Source organism: Haliotis rubra, unplaced genomic scaffold, assembly GCF_003918875.1.
Source record: "Haliotis rubra isolate DU_JTF1 unplaced genomic scaffold, ASM391887v1 Scf443, whole genome shotgun sequence".
In the NCBI taxonomy this organism is placed as follows: domain Eukaryota; kingdom Metazoa; phylum Mollusca; class Gastropoda; order Lepetellida; family Haliotidae; genus Haliotis; species Haliotis rubra.
Genome location: NW_025767128.1, coordinates 752,534 through 773,925, shown reverse-complemented (window position 1 = coordinate 773,925; position 21,392 = coordinate 752,534). Strand labels below are relative to the sequence as shown.

At 41.1% G+C, this 21,392-nt stretch overlaps 3 protein-coding genes across 3 annotated transcripts in view; 1 reads left to right on the top strand and 2 right to left on the bottom strand.

Moving 5' to 3' along the window:
* Nucleotides 1-21,392, top strand: part of LOC124289577 (adhesion G-protein coupled receptor F3-like) — a 155,478-nt gene that overhangs the window by 74,112 nt on the left and 59,974 nt on the right. The gene's annotated exons all lie outside the window — the stretch shown is intronic.
* LOC124289585 (plasma alpha-L-fucosidase-like) lies at nt 1,025-7,726 on the bottom strand. Its single transcript, XM_046726157.1, is given in 9 exon segments — nt 1,025-1,478; nt 2,038-2,211; nt 2,589-2,718; nt 3,240-3,337; nt 5,434-5,567; nt 6,122-6,252; nt 6,508-6,614; nt 7,378-7,441; nt 7,444-7,726. Coding segments are annotated over 9 exon segments (1,374 nt in total). The 5' UTR covers nt 7,724-7,726; the 3' UTR covers nt 1,025-1,222.
* On the bottom strand, nt 11,320-19,289 carry LOC124289582 (alpha-L-fucosidase-like). Its single transcript, XM_046726154.1, has 8 exons — nt 18,870-19,289; nt 18,109-18,215; nt 17,600-17,730; nt 17,027-17,160; nt 16,221-16,318; nt 15,486-15,618; nt 14,534-14,704; nt 11,320-12,192 (listed from the first exon to the last, which is right to left on the bottom strand). The coding sequence occupies exons 1-8, from the start codon at nt 19,235-19,237 to the stop codon at nt 11,958-11,960; spliced, it is 1,377 nt and encodes a 458-aa protein (XP_046582110.1). The 5' UTR covers nt 19,238-19,289; the 3' UTR covers nt 11,320-11,957.

Genomic DNA, 21,392 nt, shown 5'->3' with positions numbered 1-21,392 from the left:
TCAAGTATAGATATGTTGGTGCAATGTCGGTCAAGATCTGGATTGTTTTCTCTGTGGTCTATATGTTATGTGGCCTTGATGTGGACTGACCTTGTCCTTTAGATACAGAAGGTGGAACCATTCGAACAGGGTGTCGTGACAAGGTGCAGATCTGTCTGTCTTAGATTTCACTGCTACAGACATCTCATCCATTGATAACTTTAGGCCTCATATTTGACACTTGGCTTGCAGATTATCCAGTAACCAAATTATTGATATATCGTCTAGAGACTAGAAATTGTTGCGAAGGATGAGGTCAATAAATATACACAGGTGGGTGACATGTGATACCAATGGTAAAAAACATATCATTTAATGTTATGAGACTCGTCGTTTTACCCCTTGTGAACAAAAGTTGCAATAATTGCAGGAGGGAAATACAACAAGGGATCATGACTCATAATGGTAACAATGGTAAACATTATGTAGCACTTATCTAAATAGATGAAAGTACATAGATATATGCGATGGCAGCAATTGGCTTTTTTTGTTGCCGTTTTTCAGTACACCCTTCCAGACAATCATATCCCGGTACACGCAGCCAGGATTGTACAGGACACGAAATGTGATAAATATTCTTTATAGCATGGCACAGCCAGACCTTAAATTAACTGAAAATATTCGGTACATCCTGAAAAGAGAACTTCAGAGACGGCATGGACTGAACTCAGCTCAGTGTTTGGGGAAAGCAGTTTTAGAGATGTGGTGTTCTCTCCCTAAGGAATTACGTCTAGAGAATTCATTAGTCTCCTTGCAAATCACAAAGGTACCGACATGGAAACTATATATCATTCGGTATTCATGTAAATCAGTGCAATTGTCCTTCCTCATTCGAAATACCCAACCGTGGTAGCATACTGAAATTTAACGTTTGTATCTCCGTCTTCACTGTTGGCACTAAAGAGAAGCTCTTGAATCACAGTTAAACCACAATCCCGCTAACCTCTAACAGTTTATGTAAAGAATGAAGAAAAGATTGCTAACATTAGGTTACATATATCATTTATTGCAAGACAGACGTTCCTTGTTGAAACGAAAGGTATTTATACAATATGTTAATTCACCATTAAACCTCTTTTGCAGATAAAAGAACAAAAACACAGAAAAAAACAAAGAAACAAACAAACAAACGTGTACTGGGTACTTATGTTAAGTTTGTCCAAGTATGAACATTTCAAGAGGCTTAGTTTTGAACATTGGTGATCTTGAACACCCATGCCCACTTGCACGGCATAGCGTTTGCAGGAATGGCCGGAATGTTGATGTTGATGCCTTGACCTGCAGCTTTTGTGTAGCTGAATGTCCCAGAGTAGCCCAGTAGACTGACCACAGAGTTGGCATTAGGGATGGGGCGGGTCAGCTGGAAGGTCCCTACGTTGGGCCAGCTCATGACGGTTGCGTAGGTGTCTTTTTCTTGTCCATTTGTCCTTGAGGTGTACCTGAACGTGGTTCAACATTGATATTAAATTAAATTAAATTGCAATTTCAGAAATGTCCTCCACACGCCTATCATTGAACATTTTGAAAGCTTGACTTAGGGCTTGAATGATATACATTTTGAGCAAGAGGTTTATGACACTCATTGAAATCTTCGTAGAAAGAACATGTCTGATAGTAGCTCAAACGTTACAAATGTAGATATCTGTAGGCTGGAAGTGTATAAACTAAACATATATACGGGATAATGCCTGTATATCACTAAGTAATTATACAGTTTGCAAAACCTGGGAGTACTACTGAAATTCAATGGTACACCTGACCAAAGGCTAGAACTAGGGAAGTCCAAATGGGGAACTGAATAGGACATCGCTTGGTCCCTGATGCATTAAATTTGGAAATCTGCTCCACATGTTAAGCTTAAAACATTTTGAAAGCTTTTGTGTAACCCTAATCACAATCCTTTTGAGCAGGAGTCGTTTCATTCTTTTGAAATCTTTTTGGGAAGTGCAAGCTCATTTGCACCCCAAGTTGTGAAAGGTAGACACAACAAATGCTTACCATATTTCGGGTATCACAGTTTCATTCTGGTAGGTCCAAGGTCTTGTTTCGTAGATACCTTCACCATTCACCTTGAGCCACTCGCCCATCTGCTTCAGCCTCTCCTCAAAGATAGGGCTGATTACACCATAGGCAGTTGGTCCAACGTTCATGAGTAGGTTGCCGTTACAACTGGAACAGAGGAGACAATGATCATCACTTTGGACCACTTAGAGTTATTTGATGGTGAACAGTATGGAAGGTTAATGTCATGTCTCCTAGATGTTGGCACAACTGCATGTATACATCATGTATTGAAATATTACCACATGTATAAAGCTGACTGCTCATATTTCTCATGGAAGAGAGCGAACAAGAATTGTGTAACAATGGTTTGTAGGATTCTTCAAGATAGTGGTTTCCAGAACATTTTCAAGTGAGAGTCGTTTGTAGAATCGTCATCAGCCTGATGACAGTGGTTGACAAAAGCTATTTCTGTCTCAGACAGTAGATAAGAAGGATGCAATATAAATGTAAGGCAGCCATTATTTGTGTGGAAATTGGTGTATCTGACGGTTCTAGCTAGAGTCTCGATGAGCTCCTCTATGGTCAGGTAGTCTGACAGGGGAGCATTACGTCGGAAGCCCCATGACCTCTTGTCTATTGTCATAGCATTCACCCACTTGTGCTTCTGCAGAACACCTGAAGAGTCAAACCAGAAAACATATATCATCTGTACACAATGAGGAGCGAGTGTGTAGACTTTGGCTTGCAGTTGTGACAATTGTATAACTGGCTTCTTGTCTGAAATTCAGATTTGATTCAGAATGCTGCTTTCTGACCGGGTGAGTGAATGCGATGCTAAATCACAATAAATAGCTTCGCGACATTCTTCAAAATGTTACGATTTTAGCTGGGAATCCTGCATTTTGTGATTTAATGAGCACCAACACAACAACAATTCTGATTGTTTAGCCCTTAGAAGATGCAGGTTAGAAATGGTCTTCAGCAATGCCTACTTGGTTGGTGCATGTCATCATATGCCAACTGCACAGGTCAAAGCTCAAGCTGTCAGTCAGTGGATCGTTTGATCTAGACTTGGTTATGTACAGACCACGATCGTATAGCCAGTATATGTCCTACTTTGCTTTGAGCAACTGCATACAAACTTTGTTTTATACGATAACATTTATTACGAATTGGAAAATATATTTGTTCCGTACCAGGATTGTATCTGTCTCCACAAGTGTGGACACCTCCATGGGTACAGCTACATCCTATACCCCACCGGTCATTGGTCACCACTTTCTCCTTGATTGGGCTGGAATGTGTACGACTTCATTTTGAGATTTGAACACTATTGTGTATTGTAGGACATTTAACTCTTGTCCATTGACGTTGTGCTTATATATACTGAGTCAAAAAAGAAACTTCACATTCTTTCTGCAGGGCACTATTAAAGAACAAGAGATGGTAAGATGGTTAAATTGTTATTATTTCATTGCTAAGATCTGTGTGATGTACTCGATACACTGACAGTGCCATAATCAGTTCCATTAGGCTACACCGCCGTTCCACAACATGGGTATACAGAATGTCAAGTCACAAGAATAAAAATGCGAATTTTCTCAGTTCAATATCGTGTATGGCCGCCCCGCGCATTCACCACTGCCAAACACCGTCTCCTCATCGACTACCTGATGCTTGTGAGCACATGGTTGGGGATTCTGCGCCATTGCTCTTGCAAGGCAGCGCCAAGTTCCTGCAAATTCTGAGGTTGGTTCCTAAGACCACGAAGCCTTCTCCCAAGTGCATCCCAAACGTGCTCTATTGGATTAAGGTCAGGGGACCTCGATGGCCAGTCCATGACGTTGATTCCAGCGTTTTGAAGGAAATTTCGTGTCAACATCGCGGTATGCGGCCGAGCATTATCATGCGGGAACTGTAGACCTGGGCCATGAGCCGCCATGAAAGGAACGAGTTCAGGGGTGAGCACCTGGTCGCGGTAAGCAGCAGCTGTGAGGTTTCCACGGATGAGCAGAAGTCGGGAACGGTTGTTCCCACAGAAAGCACCCCACACCATGCAACTTCCGCCCCCGAATCTGTCGACTTCCTGTACACAACATTGGGCATACCGTTCACGACGTGGTCTCCAGACTGTATGCCTGCCGTCAGCGAATCTGAGGGTAAACCTGGATTCATCGCTAAAGACGACTCGATTCCAGTCTCTCTGGGTCCATCGGAGGTGACGTTGGGCCCACAGCAGACGTTGATGAAACGGCGTCAATATTGGCCCACGATATGGACGTCGAGAATGGAGACTGGCAGTCCGCAACCGATTTCGAATGGTCTGTGAGGACAGTCGACATCTAAACATCTCAGCCCTGGTTCGTGTAGCCGGCAGAAATCTGTCACGTAGGTGACGTAGGACGATTTGACGGTCTTCTGCTCGTGACGTCACACGTGGACGACCCGACCTTGGGCGATCAGAAGTGGTGCCAGTTTGTTGTAGACGACCTCGCAAGTCATACACAGTACGACGGCTGCATCCAATTGCTCTTGCGACGTCAATAACTGATCTTCCCGCTTGCAACATGCCAACGGCACGTTCACGTTGCACATTTGACAATCGTGGCATTTCAAGTACCGTTAGAACTGTGGTTTAAAAGTGTTTTTTCAATTCTTGAGGCCAATGCAAACACGTGCATATGAAGAAAACTTCGATGCGAAGATCACGTGATCGACTGCACGTGCAAAACCTGATTTGGCACTAACGTCATTTGCACAACGAATGGATGGATTTGAGTGGATTTTGCTAACGTTTTTCTAGAGTCGAAAGATAGGGATCTCATTTCGGATACGTAGATGTATCATCAGAGAAAAATTATTCATTATTTTTCAAATTACATTTTGTGAAGTTTCTTTTTTGACTCAGTATATCTTTCTAACCTTTGCTGAAGATTTGTCAATGCTGACCATGAGCTTGGGAATGAGTAGTGAATGAATCTTTCAATAAATATAGGAATACACAAAGGAATATAAACTGACGTACAAAAGAAAGTACACACCTGGTGTTTTGGGATTATTTGAAAAGTGTTGTGATTTTGACTGGCAAATTCGCAATTGGGCACGATATCTGTAGTGTTTTGGCAACATATTAGGAAAGTATGTGACTTATAAATATATATATATATCAGTTTAGTAACAAGTGACTGAATCTCCTAAGAAGTGCATGAATCTTGTAACACGTATATGATTGTCGTGAATGGTGAGTGGATCCTGTGACGAATCCATGAATCGTTGAGTGAATGCTTCCGAAAATAAGAACATAATGATCATTATGTTAGAGTGTTTGTCCAGGGGTGATATACAATGGGCCAATCTAATTTACACCATACAGAACTTATTGACACTAACCTGTCATTGTACAGCCAGGCCAGAAACTCCCTGGATCCCCAGTAGGTGTCTGGAGCCTCCCAATCTCCGTCAGACCACACAAGATCAGGCTCAAAGGTGTTCACAATCTCATACAGCTCAGGCATGATCTTGAACTGCAGTGATAATGTGAATACTAATACTACTGGGATTACAAGTGAAAGTAGTAGGATGACAATTCGAATACGAAAACTTTCTCTTTAGAAGAAGACGATGACTAACTCTTACCACACTTTAAACATTGACTTTTAAAATATATATTTTAGAAATTAAAATTACTGAACATAAATACTAAATAGATTTTAGTAGAGTGTACATAAGATTCAGTCAAGGTTTAAATTGTGACTCATTCAGAGAATATACAGAACAGCGAAATATTTCGGTCATCTGACAAATTGATTGTAACATCTTTCCATTTTCTAAAAGACTGATCCTAAATCTAGTAGAGTGACTCGGAAATCTTACAAAACACTTATCATGCAAAGAATTTTCATTGACTTTCATTTTGTTGTAATTCTAACATTTTACTCACTGGGTGATACAATTTGGTATGAAAATTGTTTTTTTTTTATGACAAATTACCTGGGCTAACATTTGTCAATTTGTAAAATGAAAATGTTTACAAAACGGTAAGTGGACACATTCACTGTAACAATATGCCAAACATTACATCAACAATTCTCCTTGTGGTAAAATTGTTCTCTTTGTCCTGGAGATAGAGAGGGTGGAACCACTCGTACAGCACATGGTACAGGCCGAACCTTAAGTCCGTCTTGGTGCGGACTGCTTGTGCCAACTCAGCTGAAACAACAGGAGATATGTTTCTCAGGTTTTTTTTATTTTTTCGTGATTTATGTATTAAAAATCATTCATTGGACTTTTGACTTTCTATTTTCATATTTTTATACAGCTGTCGTTGTATGTGTATTGTTTGTATAAGTCCCTTTGGCAATTAAATCAGTTGGTTTTAAGATTTGGTTCAATCGGAAAACGTACACAAGGATTCTGATGACAAACCATGGAAGGTGGACGTATTCATTAAATAGTGTTCATTACCCACAATATTCCTTTTGGGCCCAGCAACCATTGAGTTCCAGCTGAAGGACACATTGCTCGGCCAGTGACAGAAACCCTCGCAGTGTTTACTCACGAAAACTGTGTACCTAGGAAGGTCACAGCAAACTGAGTGAGTGATAATTGCTTTTCACTACAGCATCAGAAATGATTTGCCAGCTACATTCAGCACACAAACACTGTAATATTGTTGATGTTAAGAGTTAATGAATATGTACATTAAATGCATTGTTCATCTTTAAACTATGGTGAAATCGTAGTCATTGTTAATTTTCGTGTGAATTCTTCATTCCAAACTGTGCTATTGCTTTAGCTGAAGTTAAATTACTTCACGGTATATAATCTAGTTTGCATTTATTGAAATCTGCTTTGAACAATGGTCCAGATACCGTTCCCTACAGTGACAGTGGTCAAAGCATTATTACGGGAACAAGTCACAAAAACTGTTATAATTGATGTACAATCTTTGTTGGGTAAGAACCAATACACATACAACCTGGTCTGTCAGAAACGATCACCAATCTACATGCTGGAACTCTGTTTTGACTTTTCCGATTCACAGGAAGATGAATAATCCCCAAAAAAGAGATCTATGAATCTCTGAATGAAGTCATTTTACGATGATGGCATATAAAACCAGATATTGAGTGCTTAAGTATCAGGAGTTACTCAGAGGCACGATGAACTGTACAAACAATGATGACAAGAAAGGATGACGTCAATATATATATATATATATATATATATATATATATATATATACACATGGCAGTGGATCAATTTATGCAGATACATTTTATTTCAGATTAATAGTTGTATGTGCTGCTTTCCAAATAAGAAGAATATACCTACTTGGCACCTGAAGATTCCAAAATTCTAGCCCACTCGTCAGCATCGAAGAATTCTGCATTGGAACAAAATCAGCATACGTCCAATCTGGTCGGAAGTTCTTTTTCATGTAGTCAACAACTTCTGGTACCTTTCGCTTTTCCCAGAGGTACCAGAACCATTCTGAACCAAGACTTGGCACTGAGAAGACTCCCCAGTGGATGAAGATACCAAATTTGGCATCGTCATACCATGCAGGAAGTGGTCTTGCATCCAGAGATTCCCACGTGGGCTGATACTGGCCATATACTGACAGTACTGTAAGTACTGACAGTGTTAGAAGTGGAGTTAGGATTTTGAGAGAAGTCATGTTTCAGTGATTGCCTGTGAGAGTTTCTGTTTGTGGTTGTGGGATTCTTGTATTGTAGTCGCGATGATGCTCGAACAGATTAGATAGATTGAATCACCTTGACCCTCCAGTAAGGATACCTGGTCTTGTGTCAGGAGTATTTGTTTATCTTGTATCCAGCTCAGTGATAATAGACGTGTCTGAGGTATGTTGCACTTTAAAGTCATGCGGCGATCTGTATATTGACATCCTTGCATATTACTCTATATATTTTGAAGGCCGCCTCCGTGGTGTAGTGGTTAGAGCGTCCGCCCGGAGAGCGGATGGTCGCGGGTTCGATCCCCGGCCGCGTCATACCAAAAGACGTTAAAATATGGTACTTGTTGGTCCCTGCCTGGCGCTCGGCATTAATGGGTACAACAAGGACTGGTAGGCTCGGAGTCAGTATACTGTGTCTGAGTGGGGTATTCATGCTTTACTGCGGCATGGTATCTCAGTGAGCTAGCACTATAAAACCAGCTTCAGTCTGGGCTAGTACAAGCAGCCACACATACACATACACACGCATGCACGTCGTCATATGAGCGAAATATTCTCAAGCACGACGTTAAACCCAATTTCACCTCACCTCATCTATATATTTTGGACAGGTTACTGAGGCAGCTCAGTCTAACATGAAGGACTGGGTGAATGGTTGCTGGCTGCTTATATCCGCGAGTTGGCGCTGTGAACGCTTCGAATAGTAGCAATCATAGTTTCGACCATGCGTTTGCATCATCTAGTCAGCTATAACATCTTTAACAAAAACTGCATATGTCTGGTTGTGCTTGTTCGTCATGAAGTCTACATAATATGTTACTTTCTTTGTTTTCCAGAGCCACTCTAAACCAAACCTTAGTGGTTGTTGATTTGTCATGGGAACTTAATCATTTTGGACTGCTGGGAAATATTAGAGAGCCGATAAACTGCCAACGGCGGCATTAGATTTAGAGTCATAAAAGGATGAACAGTATATGTCCGTAACATCCATACTGAAACGAAAAGGCAACAAAGGAGATGGGCATGATCCTTTAGTGGAAAATATGTTAAGAAGCGCAGAGAAGAGGTTCACTTAAGCAGACCTCGTCTTGAGCTTTGCGGTTTATGAATAATGACATTTCTGCTAATTATAAAGTTTGTAATCAGCTTGTCAATGTGACTCTATAATTACTGCGTCGACAGAAATATGTATCTCAACGTCCGATAATGGTAGAGTCTCCTAAAGATCTCAACATTGATCTCTTGACTGGACCTTTATTTTCTCCAACTGTCCAATGATGATCAGCATGTACTCCTGGCTTATATCAATGCATGTGTGAAGGTTACTACTTCATACATCTAGGTCTTTATCAAGGGCAAGGTGTAAATGGGCCGAGTTACCCAAACACGTATACTACCTAAAACGAATGAATCAATTATATATACTGGTTCTTAGAATATTCTCCATTGGATGAAAATTACCAGTTCAGCTTCATCGTACCACGACGGAAAAGCACAGGAATCTAGGAAAGTCCATTTGGGTTCATAGGGACCTATTGAGTTTTTTAACAGTTGTGACATTTATTGCTGTAAAGACATGGCCATGTTACTATACGTTTTAATTTTCAGAAATGTCGATGTACCTCGGGTCAAGATCATGATGGTGCTATATGCATTGTTGGCATACAACGGGCTGAACTTGTCCTCTAGACACAGACGAAGCAGCCATTCAGACAGGGGGTGGTACAGGCCAGGGTTTTGATTTCGGTCGTTATCACTTCTAGATATATTGTGTAATCTTTCCAAGGCTATGCTGGTGAGTATGTTGACTATACGTCATGTGGTGATGTATAACTGCAGACAGACTGATTATGCAAGTTTTTTCCTCAGCCATGACACACAGTTAAGTACCATGTACAAATATAAATGTTTGCAACCTTCTCCTCTATTTTCGACACAGACGAAGCAGCCATTCAGACAGGGGTGGTACAGGCCAGGGTTCTTTGATACTATATCCTGTTATCTGATTTCAGACATGTTTCTAATTACTCTGCAAGGTTGGAATTTTCCAATTTTATCTACATATTTTGTATGTGTTAGGTAAGAGAAAGATGAAGGTGTAAGACTATACTCCGAAGCGTTGTGTTCCTCATAATAAAGAAACTGACATCAGTAAAACTCTCTTCCTTATGTGTATCACTTCTAGATGCCATTCAAAGACCAAGGTATTGATCAAATATGAAGCCTGCAAATCCTTATTGTTAAGATATACGTTCATAAGGTTTGAGTATGTTTTTGAGGTTATTGGGTGTATAGGTATAACATAATGCAGACTTTAAAGCAACGCTTGTAAGATGTGCACAGTATGTGGACAGGGTTTTTACGTTTAAACCTTCATCAATCACAAAAACAGCCACCTCGATTCAGGAATAAATTATGATATTCTCCACGTAGACAGGCAAATAAACATAACAAGTTGCATCCCATGCCTTCGTTATGATTGATGAGCTTGGACAATCATGAAGAGTCTTGCACAGATAAACAAATGCCAGCACCGGGAGGCAGAAATGGAGAACACATTCATTTGCCTTACTCACTTGGTGTTGGGCACAAATAGTCTTAAGACGCAACTACCATACTATACCACCATGTGAAGTGTAATCACATCAGGTTTCTGAATATTTCATGTGTATATTACTTTGAACCAACATGCAAATCACATACAGTGATGTATCCATGAACATGTGTTGACAATCCAACCAACCAGATATAGAGATCATAATGTTTTCTTAAGGTAGCATTGATTTCACTTTCAGAAACATTCGATTTCTAACACAAAAGGTGTAAATTAAATATAATGTGTGTCTTTGTTATGGATATCCCATTCCCTTGTAGAGGTCCATCCGATTAAATTTGCCAGCCATTGATATTTTTGTCGTGGTCATCCCGTTGTCAACCATTTGTCTTTGTGAAGGCACATCCCGTTGTCATCTATTTATGTCCTTGCAAAAACCCATCCTGTTGTGGACCATTTATGCCATTGCGAAGACCCATGGGTTTAACCACTTTGAATATGTCTACAAGGTTCCAATGGTTACACGTGCTTTAGAGTATGGTGGCAGCCTAACCATGGATGTAACCTCTTTGAGTATGTCTGCAAGGTGTTTGAGGGTGAGGTGTGTAACAGAGTATGGCATTAGCCCACACTTTGTTGTTGGAGTGACCTCTTAGAGTATGTCTGCAATGAGGCCAAGAATGGCGTATAGCAGTACGTGGTGTCATTACAAACCTTGCTGAAATGGTAACCTTTCTCATTAAATATGTCTGCAAGGCATCAGACCCTGGATCAGAATGTTTTTGGTTCATTTTATTTCTCCTTCTTATGTGTGCCAAAATATTGAAAATATTCATCATTTTCATTGTGCATAGTTAGCGTTGTTATCATGTAACACCACCTACCATAAATCAGTGAGTTATAACCATGCATTTAAAGGGAAATAACCCTTACTCTTACAACACATGTGTTGTCATGTCAGGTGTCTTAAGATTTAAGAGATGCATTAAGTTGGACAAATAAACAAGCAAGAAAGTATTGGTTATAATGTTCATATATGCAGTCGAAGTAGCATTCAATTTATTATGAGAACAACCACATTTGTAGCACATAAATTTAAGTTAAATAGCAAACCTTTCTATTTGGACCATTCCAACGTCAGATATTTGTAAGTAATTTATGTCATTGAAAATGTCCACGATTCAATTGTCAACCATGTATATCATCTCATTGTTTGTCAACCATTTGTGTCATTGAGTAGGTCCATCCCATTATCAACGATATATTTATAACTTGTGTTAATGTTGACCATTTATGTCCTGGCGAGGACAAGGGAGATAATGTCAATTCAAGGGAGATAACCCTTGCTCCTACATGTTTCTGGGATACACATTTAATATGTGTAAGAAGTTGTGAATGAAGGATAGAAATGCTGGTCATAATGTCTGTATATGCATTTCATTTGTAATACAAAAATGTAAGTCAAGTAACAAATTCATTTGTTTGGGACTTCTCATTGTCAACTATGTTATGGAAAAGGTCTTCTGTTTACCTGTCAGCAATTTATGTCATTTTATAGGCCCAACCCTTTAATTGTCAACCAATTGTGTCATAATGAAGACACAGCCCGTTATTAACCACATGTTTATTTTCTTTGCAAATACCCATCCTGTTGTGAACCATTTATGTCATTGCGAAGACCCATGCCCACTGACATGGCATCTGTTTGACAGGGATGGGAGGGATTGTGATGCTGATTCCTTTGGGTGAAGCATTCTGCCAGGAGAAGGAGCCTTCAGTGTAGCCAAGGAGGCTGACTTTCATTCCAGTTTTGGGCAAAGCTGATCCAAGGATGAGTTGACCTGGTTGTGGCCAGTTGAGGACAATGGCGTACACCGTCCCAGCTCTCTGTGTGTACCTGAAGAGAGATCACACAGTGTAGTATAACAGAGCACTCAATCTGTCTCAACCTGAGACCAAAGTTGTGACATTTAGAAGCTAACTTTTTTGAGTGGCTTATTTAGAAGTTCGTCATTTAGAACGTCGCTTCACCTGAATAAAGAAGTTGTTCATCCATTAAGTTTCTCCTTATCACATTTAGAAGCTGACAAAGCAGGCAGAAAATGAAAATCAAGCATAATTTATGCAACAACAAATTGAAAACGCTGGTTAGGAATGATCTGCTCCAGTTTCATCCACCTTGTAATTTGTTCCATTATAAGCACCCAACAAATAACAAAGGCAGGGGACTTGTGTTCACATGAACCCGTCATCTACAAGTTATGTGAAATCTAAGCAGTATACACATGATGAACCTAGCAAACTCTTGTACTGTCTGTGTGACTCTTGTGGCTTTCATTCTTTACCGGCCAAAGCAGGACATACAGAGAATACCGACCATAGTCATGCCTGTGCTATTATAGGCCAAACCCCTGCTGTGACTGTCATTCCTGACCAGCCAAGGTGTGATAAATACTGATGTGACTCTGTAAATCTGGGCCAGCCAGTGTGTGGAATAAAAACGGACCTACCTAACTATTGGTGTGTCTGTGTCATTCTGTGCCACCCAAGGAGAGGAATATGTATTTGCCGTGTTTTCGGCAAAATAGTCCATTTTGTCTACCTGTACCCACCAAACCAATTACGACCTGCAGCAATTACTCTACTTGCAAGTGCGGCACCATAGACCACTGCGTTGGCAGAAAGACATGCGTTCTCTGGAAACGTAAAAAGATAGACTATACACCCCCGGAGCGACTCCCACTCGAGGTTCCAGAAGAAATCGCGATCGACGGCTGTTTCTATAACATTGAGAACCTCTATGACGATGACTGCCTCCTCTGGTGCCTGCGATACAAACGCCTCCTCGGAGACGCCCCAGAGTAAAGCTACATGTGCAAAACGTTTGCCATAGCCAAATACGAAGGGAAGAACGACTGGAGAAACGATTCCGGCCTATGGCTGCAATATAGGAGAAACGATTCGAGACGCCGGTGGAATAGAAAAATCTACGGTTGGTGGGAGGGCCTGTCTGTGTAGACTTGGCAAAGTCTGCTACTCGCCCATTTCAGAAAGGAAAGACGATCGAGAAGTCGAGTTGGTATTCTCCAGAGAGTCGAAGGAACAGACACCCGTAGAGATTCGCCAGAAGAAGAAGACCAAACGGGTATAGCTTCTATCTAGTAAAAAAAACCCCAACAACATACAAACATACATACATACGAAAACATCCGGGTTTGGGAGTTGCTGTCTTTTCATCGGCTTGTGTGTTGGCCGGTGTGCAGTACTTCCAGGTCTTGTGGACGACTGACCAGACAAAAACGGCGGCTAGGGAAAGGTAAGTCCACTTTTGGGCCGATTCTAGCATCTGCCCCACCTTCTGGATATCCAGACGGGCCTCTTCTTGTTCCTCCTCTATGCTTTCTATTTCCTCGCTGAGTTTGTTGTCGTCGTCATCCAGCCTAGACAAGATGTCGACCAACATAGTCGTGGTTTCCTCCGCACGAGCTAACAACATAGTTGTGTGATGTCTTTCAGTGGCATTTAGAAGCTGTACATTGATGCCCAAGATATTTTTTATGGATTAAAAAAGAAGTTTAATCCATAAAAAATATCTTGGACAACATAGTTGTGGTTTGCTCGGCACAGGCCTCGGTCTTCTGCTGGGGGTTGTAGAAGTCCTGGATGGTGGGCAATGTCGGATTTGGAGCTACCTCCCTAGCGGGCAAGAGGGTGTCGGTCGACGGTTCTGCAGCGGGCAATACAATTGTGCTGGAGGGCTCTTGCCATAGTTCGTAGAGCCTTTGGACCCGAAAATGATCCGCTTTTTGACCTCGGCTGCCGGGAGCACACCAGGAAGGGCGCTGATTTCTTGGACCTGGTCTGGAGACAAATCTCTTTGTGGTGGCATTCTGTATTTCCATATATATTCATATGTCTAAATGAAAATGGGATTTTCCGACATGTCTAGGACAAGGAAATCTATTTTTTCCACATGTCTATACCTATTGGAAAACCGCCATGCCACCAACAGGAGATTTGGTGTATTACTCTGGGCCACAGTACCTACCAAACTCCTGGTGTGACTGTGTCGTTCTGGGCCACCCAAGGTGTGGAATATATAAAGTGCCTACCAAACCCCTGGTGTGACTGTCGTTCCGGGCCACCCAAGGTGTGGAATATATAAAGTACCCACCAAACACCGGGTGTGACTGCGTCATTCTGGGCCACCCAATGTGTGGAATACAGAAAGTACCTACCAAACGCCTGGTGTGACTGTGTCATTCTGGGCCACCCAAGGTTTGGAGGAGTAGATAGCCTCTCCATTCAGCTTCAGCCATTCTCCCATCTGACGCAGTCTCTCTTCATAGATTGGACTAATCATGCCATATTTGGTTGGCCCCACGTTGATCAGCAAGTTCCCCCCACAGCTGTAAAGGAGAGTAACAGCATGAAACACTATTTGATAACTGGTATGATCATGATGCATGTTAGGTCACAGGTGGGACAGCTTTCTAATTCATTGTGCAGAGTCACATCCCTCACATAGGTACATAGGTTCATGTTTGTCAGATCTAAGGCATACTATTATCCTAAGGCCTTTGGAGATTCCTTTCACAAGCGGAATATCAAAATTAAAACAGTAAGTTCAACCAGAAATCTTCAGATAAGATTTGCTTTACAGCGTACGATATCGCACTGACACACAAATAATCACCAAACAATGCAAGGTAAGTAACAATATGAATTAAGGTATATTGCCGAACAAGGTATTCATTCCAGTAAATATTGTATCCTGGTTGCACGACACAATAACCATTCATGAACCATATTTGGGCTACTCTGCAGTTCCTGCTAAAATGTCTGGCTGGAAATGCACGTTAATTCGGTGTACCTCTTTTACATCAACTTCACTACAGCGGTGACATGGGTTATGGAAGGGGGCACGAAGCACTATATTGTTTCGGGTGTGTTTCTTGTTTGCTTCCGTGCCTCAATACCATCAACAGCATAGGACGTTGATCATATTATCAACCTCTTGTTTCATGTAGGCCATATATATATTACCGTAGATCAATGCTCATGTTGTTGGTTACTGGATTTTCTCGTCCAGAGTCGAATATTTGCAGACCGCCGCCACACAGCTGGAATATTGCTGAATGCAGCGTTAAAAACAAACAAACAAACAAACAAACAAATCAATGTACTTGCCTGACAGTTTCAGCCAGCACTGCTATAATCTCATCCATAGTCAGAAAGTCATCCAAAATAGCCTCTCGACGGAATCCCCACGATTTCTTGTCAATTGTCATTGCATCCTCCCACTTCCTTGGCTGAAGTACTCCTTTAAGATGTTAAAATATTTAACTGGATTGTCACATCCCATTGCTCTTACATGTGAAACAACGTCGATCACTCAATATTCTGAACCTAAGATGATTCAATGAAATATTTTAACTTTCCGAATATAGTAAATTCTTTAATGAATTCAGTGATCCCCATCTACGTACACTGATAAATTGATATTGAATTACAAATATACAACACGAGTGAGTGCGTTTAGCGTTACGCCGCTTATAGCAATATTCCAGCAATATCACGGCGGGGGACACCAGAAATGGGCTTCACACATTGTACCCAAGTGGGGAATCGAACCTGGGTCATCGGCGGCAATTTCTCATGTTTGACGTTTAATTTCATGTGATCAGTGTTAGTTCCATGTGAGGTAATAATTGGAAGAGATTGACAGTAATTGTTTCGTTTCCTACAGTGAGAAGAATGGAGTATAGCCTTAAGGTTTAAGTGTTCACTAATAACTGAAGGCCTGTTTTCGAGTCCTCATATGTGTATAGTGTATTAAACCATTTCCGATGCCCCCAACCATGTTATCACTTAAATCAGGTTGACACTACACATACTTACTAACTCACTCACTATGTTTCATACCTGGATTGTACCTGTCATGGCATGTCAAGAACCCTCCATGTTCACAATGGTCTCCATATCCCCATCTGTCATTGGTGACAACCTTCTCCTTCACAGGGCTACAAAGAGAATATATTTAAGAGATGGATTTGTACAAGATGGCTAGGGCTTGTTGCTGTGTTGAGGAGTCTTGTCTTGAGTCCAGTTCATTTGCCATTTGCTGGAATATGTGAATAACACTGCCTATACAAGAATCCAAATATTATAAAAGCTATGAATGACATATTTGCAAAGTTGAACAGAACAGATATACGTTCTATGATCAAGCATGTCTTCTTAAATTCACTTGCCTAATTTCGTGGAAGATGCCAAAAGAGGTCTCTTTTGTTAAATCCATTGACACTGAGCAGCTAGATAAATGTATGTACAACAAGCACTTGTTATAGGTGGTGGTCTATTGTAGCATTTTACGTATCAAATGCTGGCCTGTTGCAGTTACCATAAACATACTGAATTCGCATACATTTGTTAAATACTGTCAATGTCATGACGTGAAACCTTTCTACGTTCTAAATATGCCATGAGTGTAACGATTTCCGTTTTTAGTGTATGTACACAAAGACATAGACTAACGACTAATTATAAACCCATTTATATTGAGAAGAAGCCAGAGATTCAGAACCTGAACCTGAGGAAATCTAGACTTGTTTCATGTAAGGCTTTAACATTGCAGGGAGGGCTAGGCTGTAGGGAAAATGATATGGTTCAGGGACTGTGAGACAGACTATCAAAGACACAAAGTAAAAGCGTACAACGCAACCGTGTACCTGTCATTGTAGAGCCAGGCCAGAAACTCCCTGGACCCCCAGTAGTTATCTGTTGCCTCCCAGTCTCCATCGGACCACACAATGTCAGGCTTGTAGGTGTTCACAAGCTCATACAGCTCAGGGATAGTCTTTTCCTGAAATTTATTTGATTTTTATGGTACATGATGTCATTGCACAATCAATACGATTACTGTTCTGTTGGTTCGACAAGACAACATTAACAACTTAATTAATGAAGCAGGTCAGGTGACCACATCAGCTGAACACTTTGTTCTGTTGCTTAGATGTATAAAACTCAATATAACCCAGTAAGTGTCAGCTGAGGATGTCTAGTATTGACTTCAGTCTTTCGGAGAGGAAACTTTTACCTTTCCTGAAGGACAGAGTGTGGGTTGACGTTCCTGGCTATGAGATGGCGGGACACAAACACATACCATCTCTGTCGAAGTGAACTAACCTACCAAACAAACACTTTCATTCACTTCTCAAAACCAGCTCCCGAACCTAGCTACGATAGGTACACACCAGTCCAATTCTCGATAATTCATCAGTGATAAATTTAGTAAAGCTGACCTTAGCAAACCTGGTGGTGGTGTAGTTGTTGGCCTTGTCTTGTAGATAGAGAGGGTGGAACCACTCAAACAGGGAGTGATACAGGCCAAGGCGCAGATCTGTCTTTGATCTCAGTGCTTGAGACATCTCACCTTTTATTAACACAAAGACCCATATTTTACACTTGTTTTCAGATCATCGATTATCAAATTTCAAAATATAATATTTCGTTGAAATAAAAAAATATTTGCATAAAGTTGTTTTTGTTCATGTTGATATCAGAAGAATAAATGACCAAAGTACACTGCTTCCTTGCCAAATTGATTTACTTCTCTTTGAAATCGTAAAAAAATCGATTACTCTCTTCATAACATTAAATTGTTATTTCAAATTTGCGAAACTTTGTTTCGAAAAAACTAAAGAGGATGATATAAAAACTTAAACGAGTTAAACTATAACAAAATCTAAATTTAATAGATTTGTACAATGAAATATTGTTCAGGTTAAAATAAGTTTTAACGTATAATTACCAACAAGGTCTCTCTTGGGACCAACCATCATTGAGTTCCAGTTAAAACTGACATTAGTCGCCCAGTTACAAAACCCTCCATGATGTTTAGTTATAAACAAAATGTATCTGAAAAAACAAACACTACTGAACATGGGGTGATTCATGATTGAGTACTGAGTAGAGGTCATGGCTAAAATATGAAACACATTGCCAGGCAGGTTTCATTAGGGATTGTTTGACAACCTGAACTGATACATTAACATTGTGCTCAATGCCAAACGTTTCTTAGAATCGCCTCACGATGTGCATGTACTTGGTGTGTTTTGATCACACATATTCTGCATATTACTGAATAAACGTTTTTAAGCAGATCCATTCATCTTTTTCTGTGTGAGGATTTAACTACCCTAGCCCTTTGATCCAAAGGTTTTGTAGAAACATATCCATGTCGATGTGTGTTACGCAGACACACCCTCGCTCAGTCACTCACCAAATAACGTACACTCTCATCACTCTCATGTCACTCACTAACTCGGGCTGCCATGAAGCTATTAAGAGATTATGGGGGGTGGCGTAGCATAGTGGTCAAAACGTTCGCTCGTCACGCCGAATACCTGGATTCGATTCCCTACATTGGTACAATATGTAAAGGCCATTTCGTGATATTGCTGGAATATTGCTAAAAGCGGCGTAAAACTATACTCACTGACTCGCTACTAAGAGATTATTTACTGCAGCAATTACAACATAGGCTCACTCAGTGAATAAATGTCAACATACTTAGCTCCAGAGGCCGCAAACAATTCAGCCCAAGCTTCAGCATCATAAAACTCTGCCGTGAAGTCTCTTGCGAAGTCAGCATAGGTGAAGTCAGGTTTATAGTTGTCCTTCATGTACTGCACATACATTGGATCTTTGTATCCTTGCCATCTTTCCCAAAACCACTCGTTTCCAAAACTTGGAACTGAAAAGACTCCCCATGACACAAAGATTCCAATTTTGGCTTCATCATACCATGTTGGTAATGGCCTGGAATCTAGGGACTCCCACGTTGGGTCGTAGCGAATCTCAGTCTTCTTCTTGTTTGCTGAACGCCCATCTGCTGTCGTTAAAACTAGGAATATCAGGACGACCGTCTTTGTGTCCATTGTTGCTGAGGGATAGATGTGTTTGTGATCCTGCTGCAAAGTGTGATGGCATTTTAACACGATCCCTTTATGGCCAAAACGAAGTCAAGTACAGCTGATTACATCGAGTGACATATGTTCAAGGTTAAAGATAGGCTGGATGATAATGGATGTTTCCATGTCCGTTGTTTCACCTTGATTTGACAAGACCCGTGAATTTGCGTAAAGAGTGCTGGACTAAGAAAGTTGAAATTTGACATGTTTCTCGCGATGTCACCATAATTTGTATCAAGGATAATTAGTCACTTCTATTTTATATATTTACTGCTTAAACACCTGCAGAAATCACTATATATATACTAGTATATATATATATATATACATGTATATATAGATACCCCCCAGTTCCAGTTATGCTTGACAAAGGTACAAGAATCTGTATCAAAACGTCGCACTCAGGAATAAAAAAAGTTGTTATCCGTAAAGTTTGTTCTATATCATATCAAAGAAATTTATATTCTTAAGAATTATGATCTTCTCAGTAAAGCATGAAATCTGTGTCATTCTATTAATTCATTCCATCAGTTTAGGCTAAAAACTGCTCCGGCCAATGTTATGCAACATCCAGGAGAAAGAAGTAACCAATGGAAGAGGTAAAGGGGCATATGTGTGTTTAGTACAAAAAATGATAATACTGAGTAAAAAAAGAAACTTTACATTCTTTCTTCAGGGCACTATAAGAGTGCCAAGCTCCAGCAAATTCTGAGGTTGGTTCCTAAGACCACGAAGCTGTCTCCCAAGTGCATCCCAAACGTGCTCTATTGGATTAAGGTCAGGGGACCTCGATGGCCAGTCCATGACGTTAATTCCAGCGTTTTGAAGGAAATTTCGTGCCAACATCGCAGTATGCGGCCGAGCATTATCATGCGGGAACTGTAGACCTGGGCCATGAGCCGCCATGAAAGGAACGAGTTCAGGGGTGAGCACCTGGTCGCGGTAAGCAGCAGCTGTGAGGTTTCCACGGATGACCAGAAGTCGGGAACGGTTGTTACCACAGAAAGCACCCCACACTATGCAACTTCCGCCCCCGAATCTGTCGATTTCCTGTACACAACATTGGGCATACCGTTCACGACGTGGTCTCCAGACTCTATGCCTGCCGTCCGCGAATCTGAGGGTAAACCTGGATTGATCGCTAAAGACGACTCGATTCCAGTCTCTCTGGGTCCATCGTAGGTGACGTTGGGCCCACAGCAGACGTTGACGTTGATGAAACGGCGCCAATATTGGCCCACGATATGGACGTCGAGAATGGAGATTGGCAGCCCGCAACTGATTTCGAATGGTCTGTGAGGACCTCTAAACATCTCAGCCCTGGTTCGTGTAGCCGGCAGAAATCTGTCACGTAGGTGACGTAGGACGATTTGACGGTCTTCTGCTCGTGACGTCACACGTGGACGACCCGACCTTGGGCGATCAGAAGTGGTGCCAGTTTGTTGTAGACGACCTCGCAAGTCATACACTTTACGACGGCTGCATCCCATTGCTCTTGCGACGTCAATAACTGATCTTCCCGCTTGCAACATGCCAACGTGCGTTGCACATTTGACAATCGTGGCATTTCAAGAACCGTTAGAACTGTGGTTTAAAAGTGTTTATTAAATTCTTGAGGCCAATGCAAACACGTGTATATGAAGAAAACTTCGATGCGAAGATCACGTGATCGACTGCACGTGCAAAACCTGATTTGGCACTAACGTCATTTGCCGACGAATGGATGGGTTTGAAAGGGTTTGGGCTCACGTTTTTCTAGAGTCGAAAGATAGGGATCCCATTTCGGATACATAGATGTATCATCAGAGAAAAATCATTAATTATTTTTCAAATTAGTTTTTGTGATGTTTCTTTTTTGACTGAGTATAGTTCCATCAATTGAATTCTTTTTTATGCAAATGTTGCAAAACCATTTTAAGAGTTGCTTCCCTTTGCAATGACAGGATTTGCTGAGGCTGTTGATGGTCTCCCTCTTCGTCCCAAAATTGGGGCGGTTGGGTAGTCTAGTGGTTAAAGCGTTGGCTCGTCACGCCGAAGACCCGGGTTCGAATCCCCACATGGGTACAATGACCCATTTCTGGTGTCCTCCGCCGTGATATTGCTGGAATATTGCTAAAAGAGG

Bases quoted from the DNA above. Each gene is read 5' to 3' on its own strand.
- LOC124289582 (XM_046726154.1), bottom strand. From the start codon at position 19,237: ATGGACACAAAGACGGTCGTCCTGATATTCCTAGTTTTAACGACAGCA. The intron at 17,731-18,108 runs GTAATTATACGT...TGTTAATAAAAG, and splicing joins TCCCAAGAGAGACCTTGTTG to GTGAGATGTCTCAAGCACTG. The intron at 17,161-17,599 runs GTCAGCTTTACT...AATAAATTTCAG, and splicing joins CCACCACCAGGTTTGCTAAG to GAAAAGACTATCCCTGAGCT.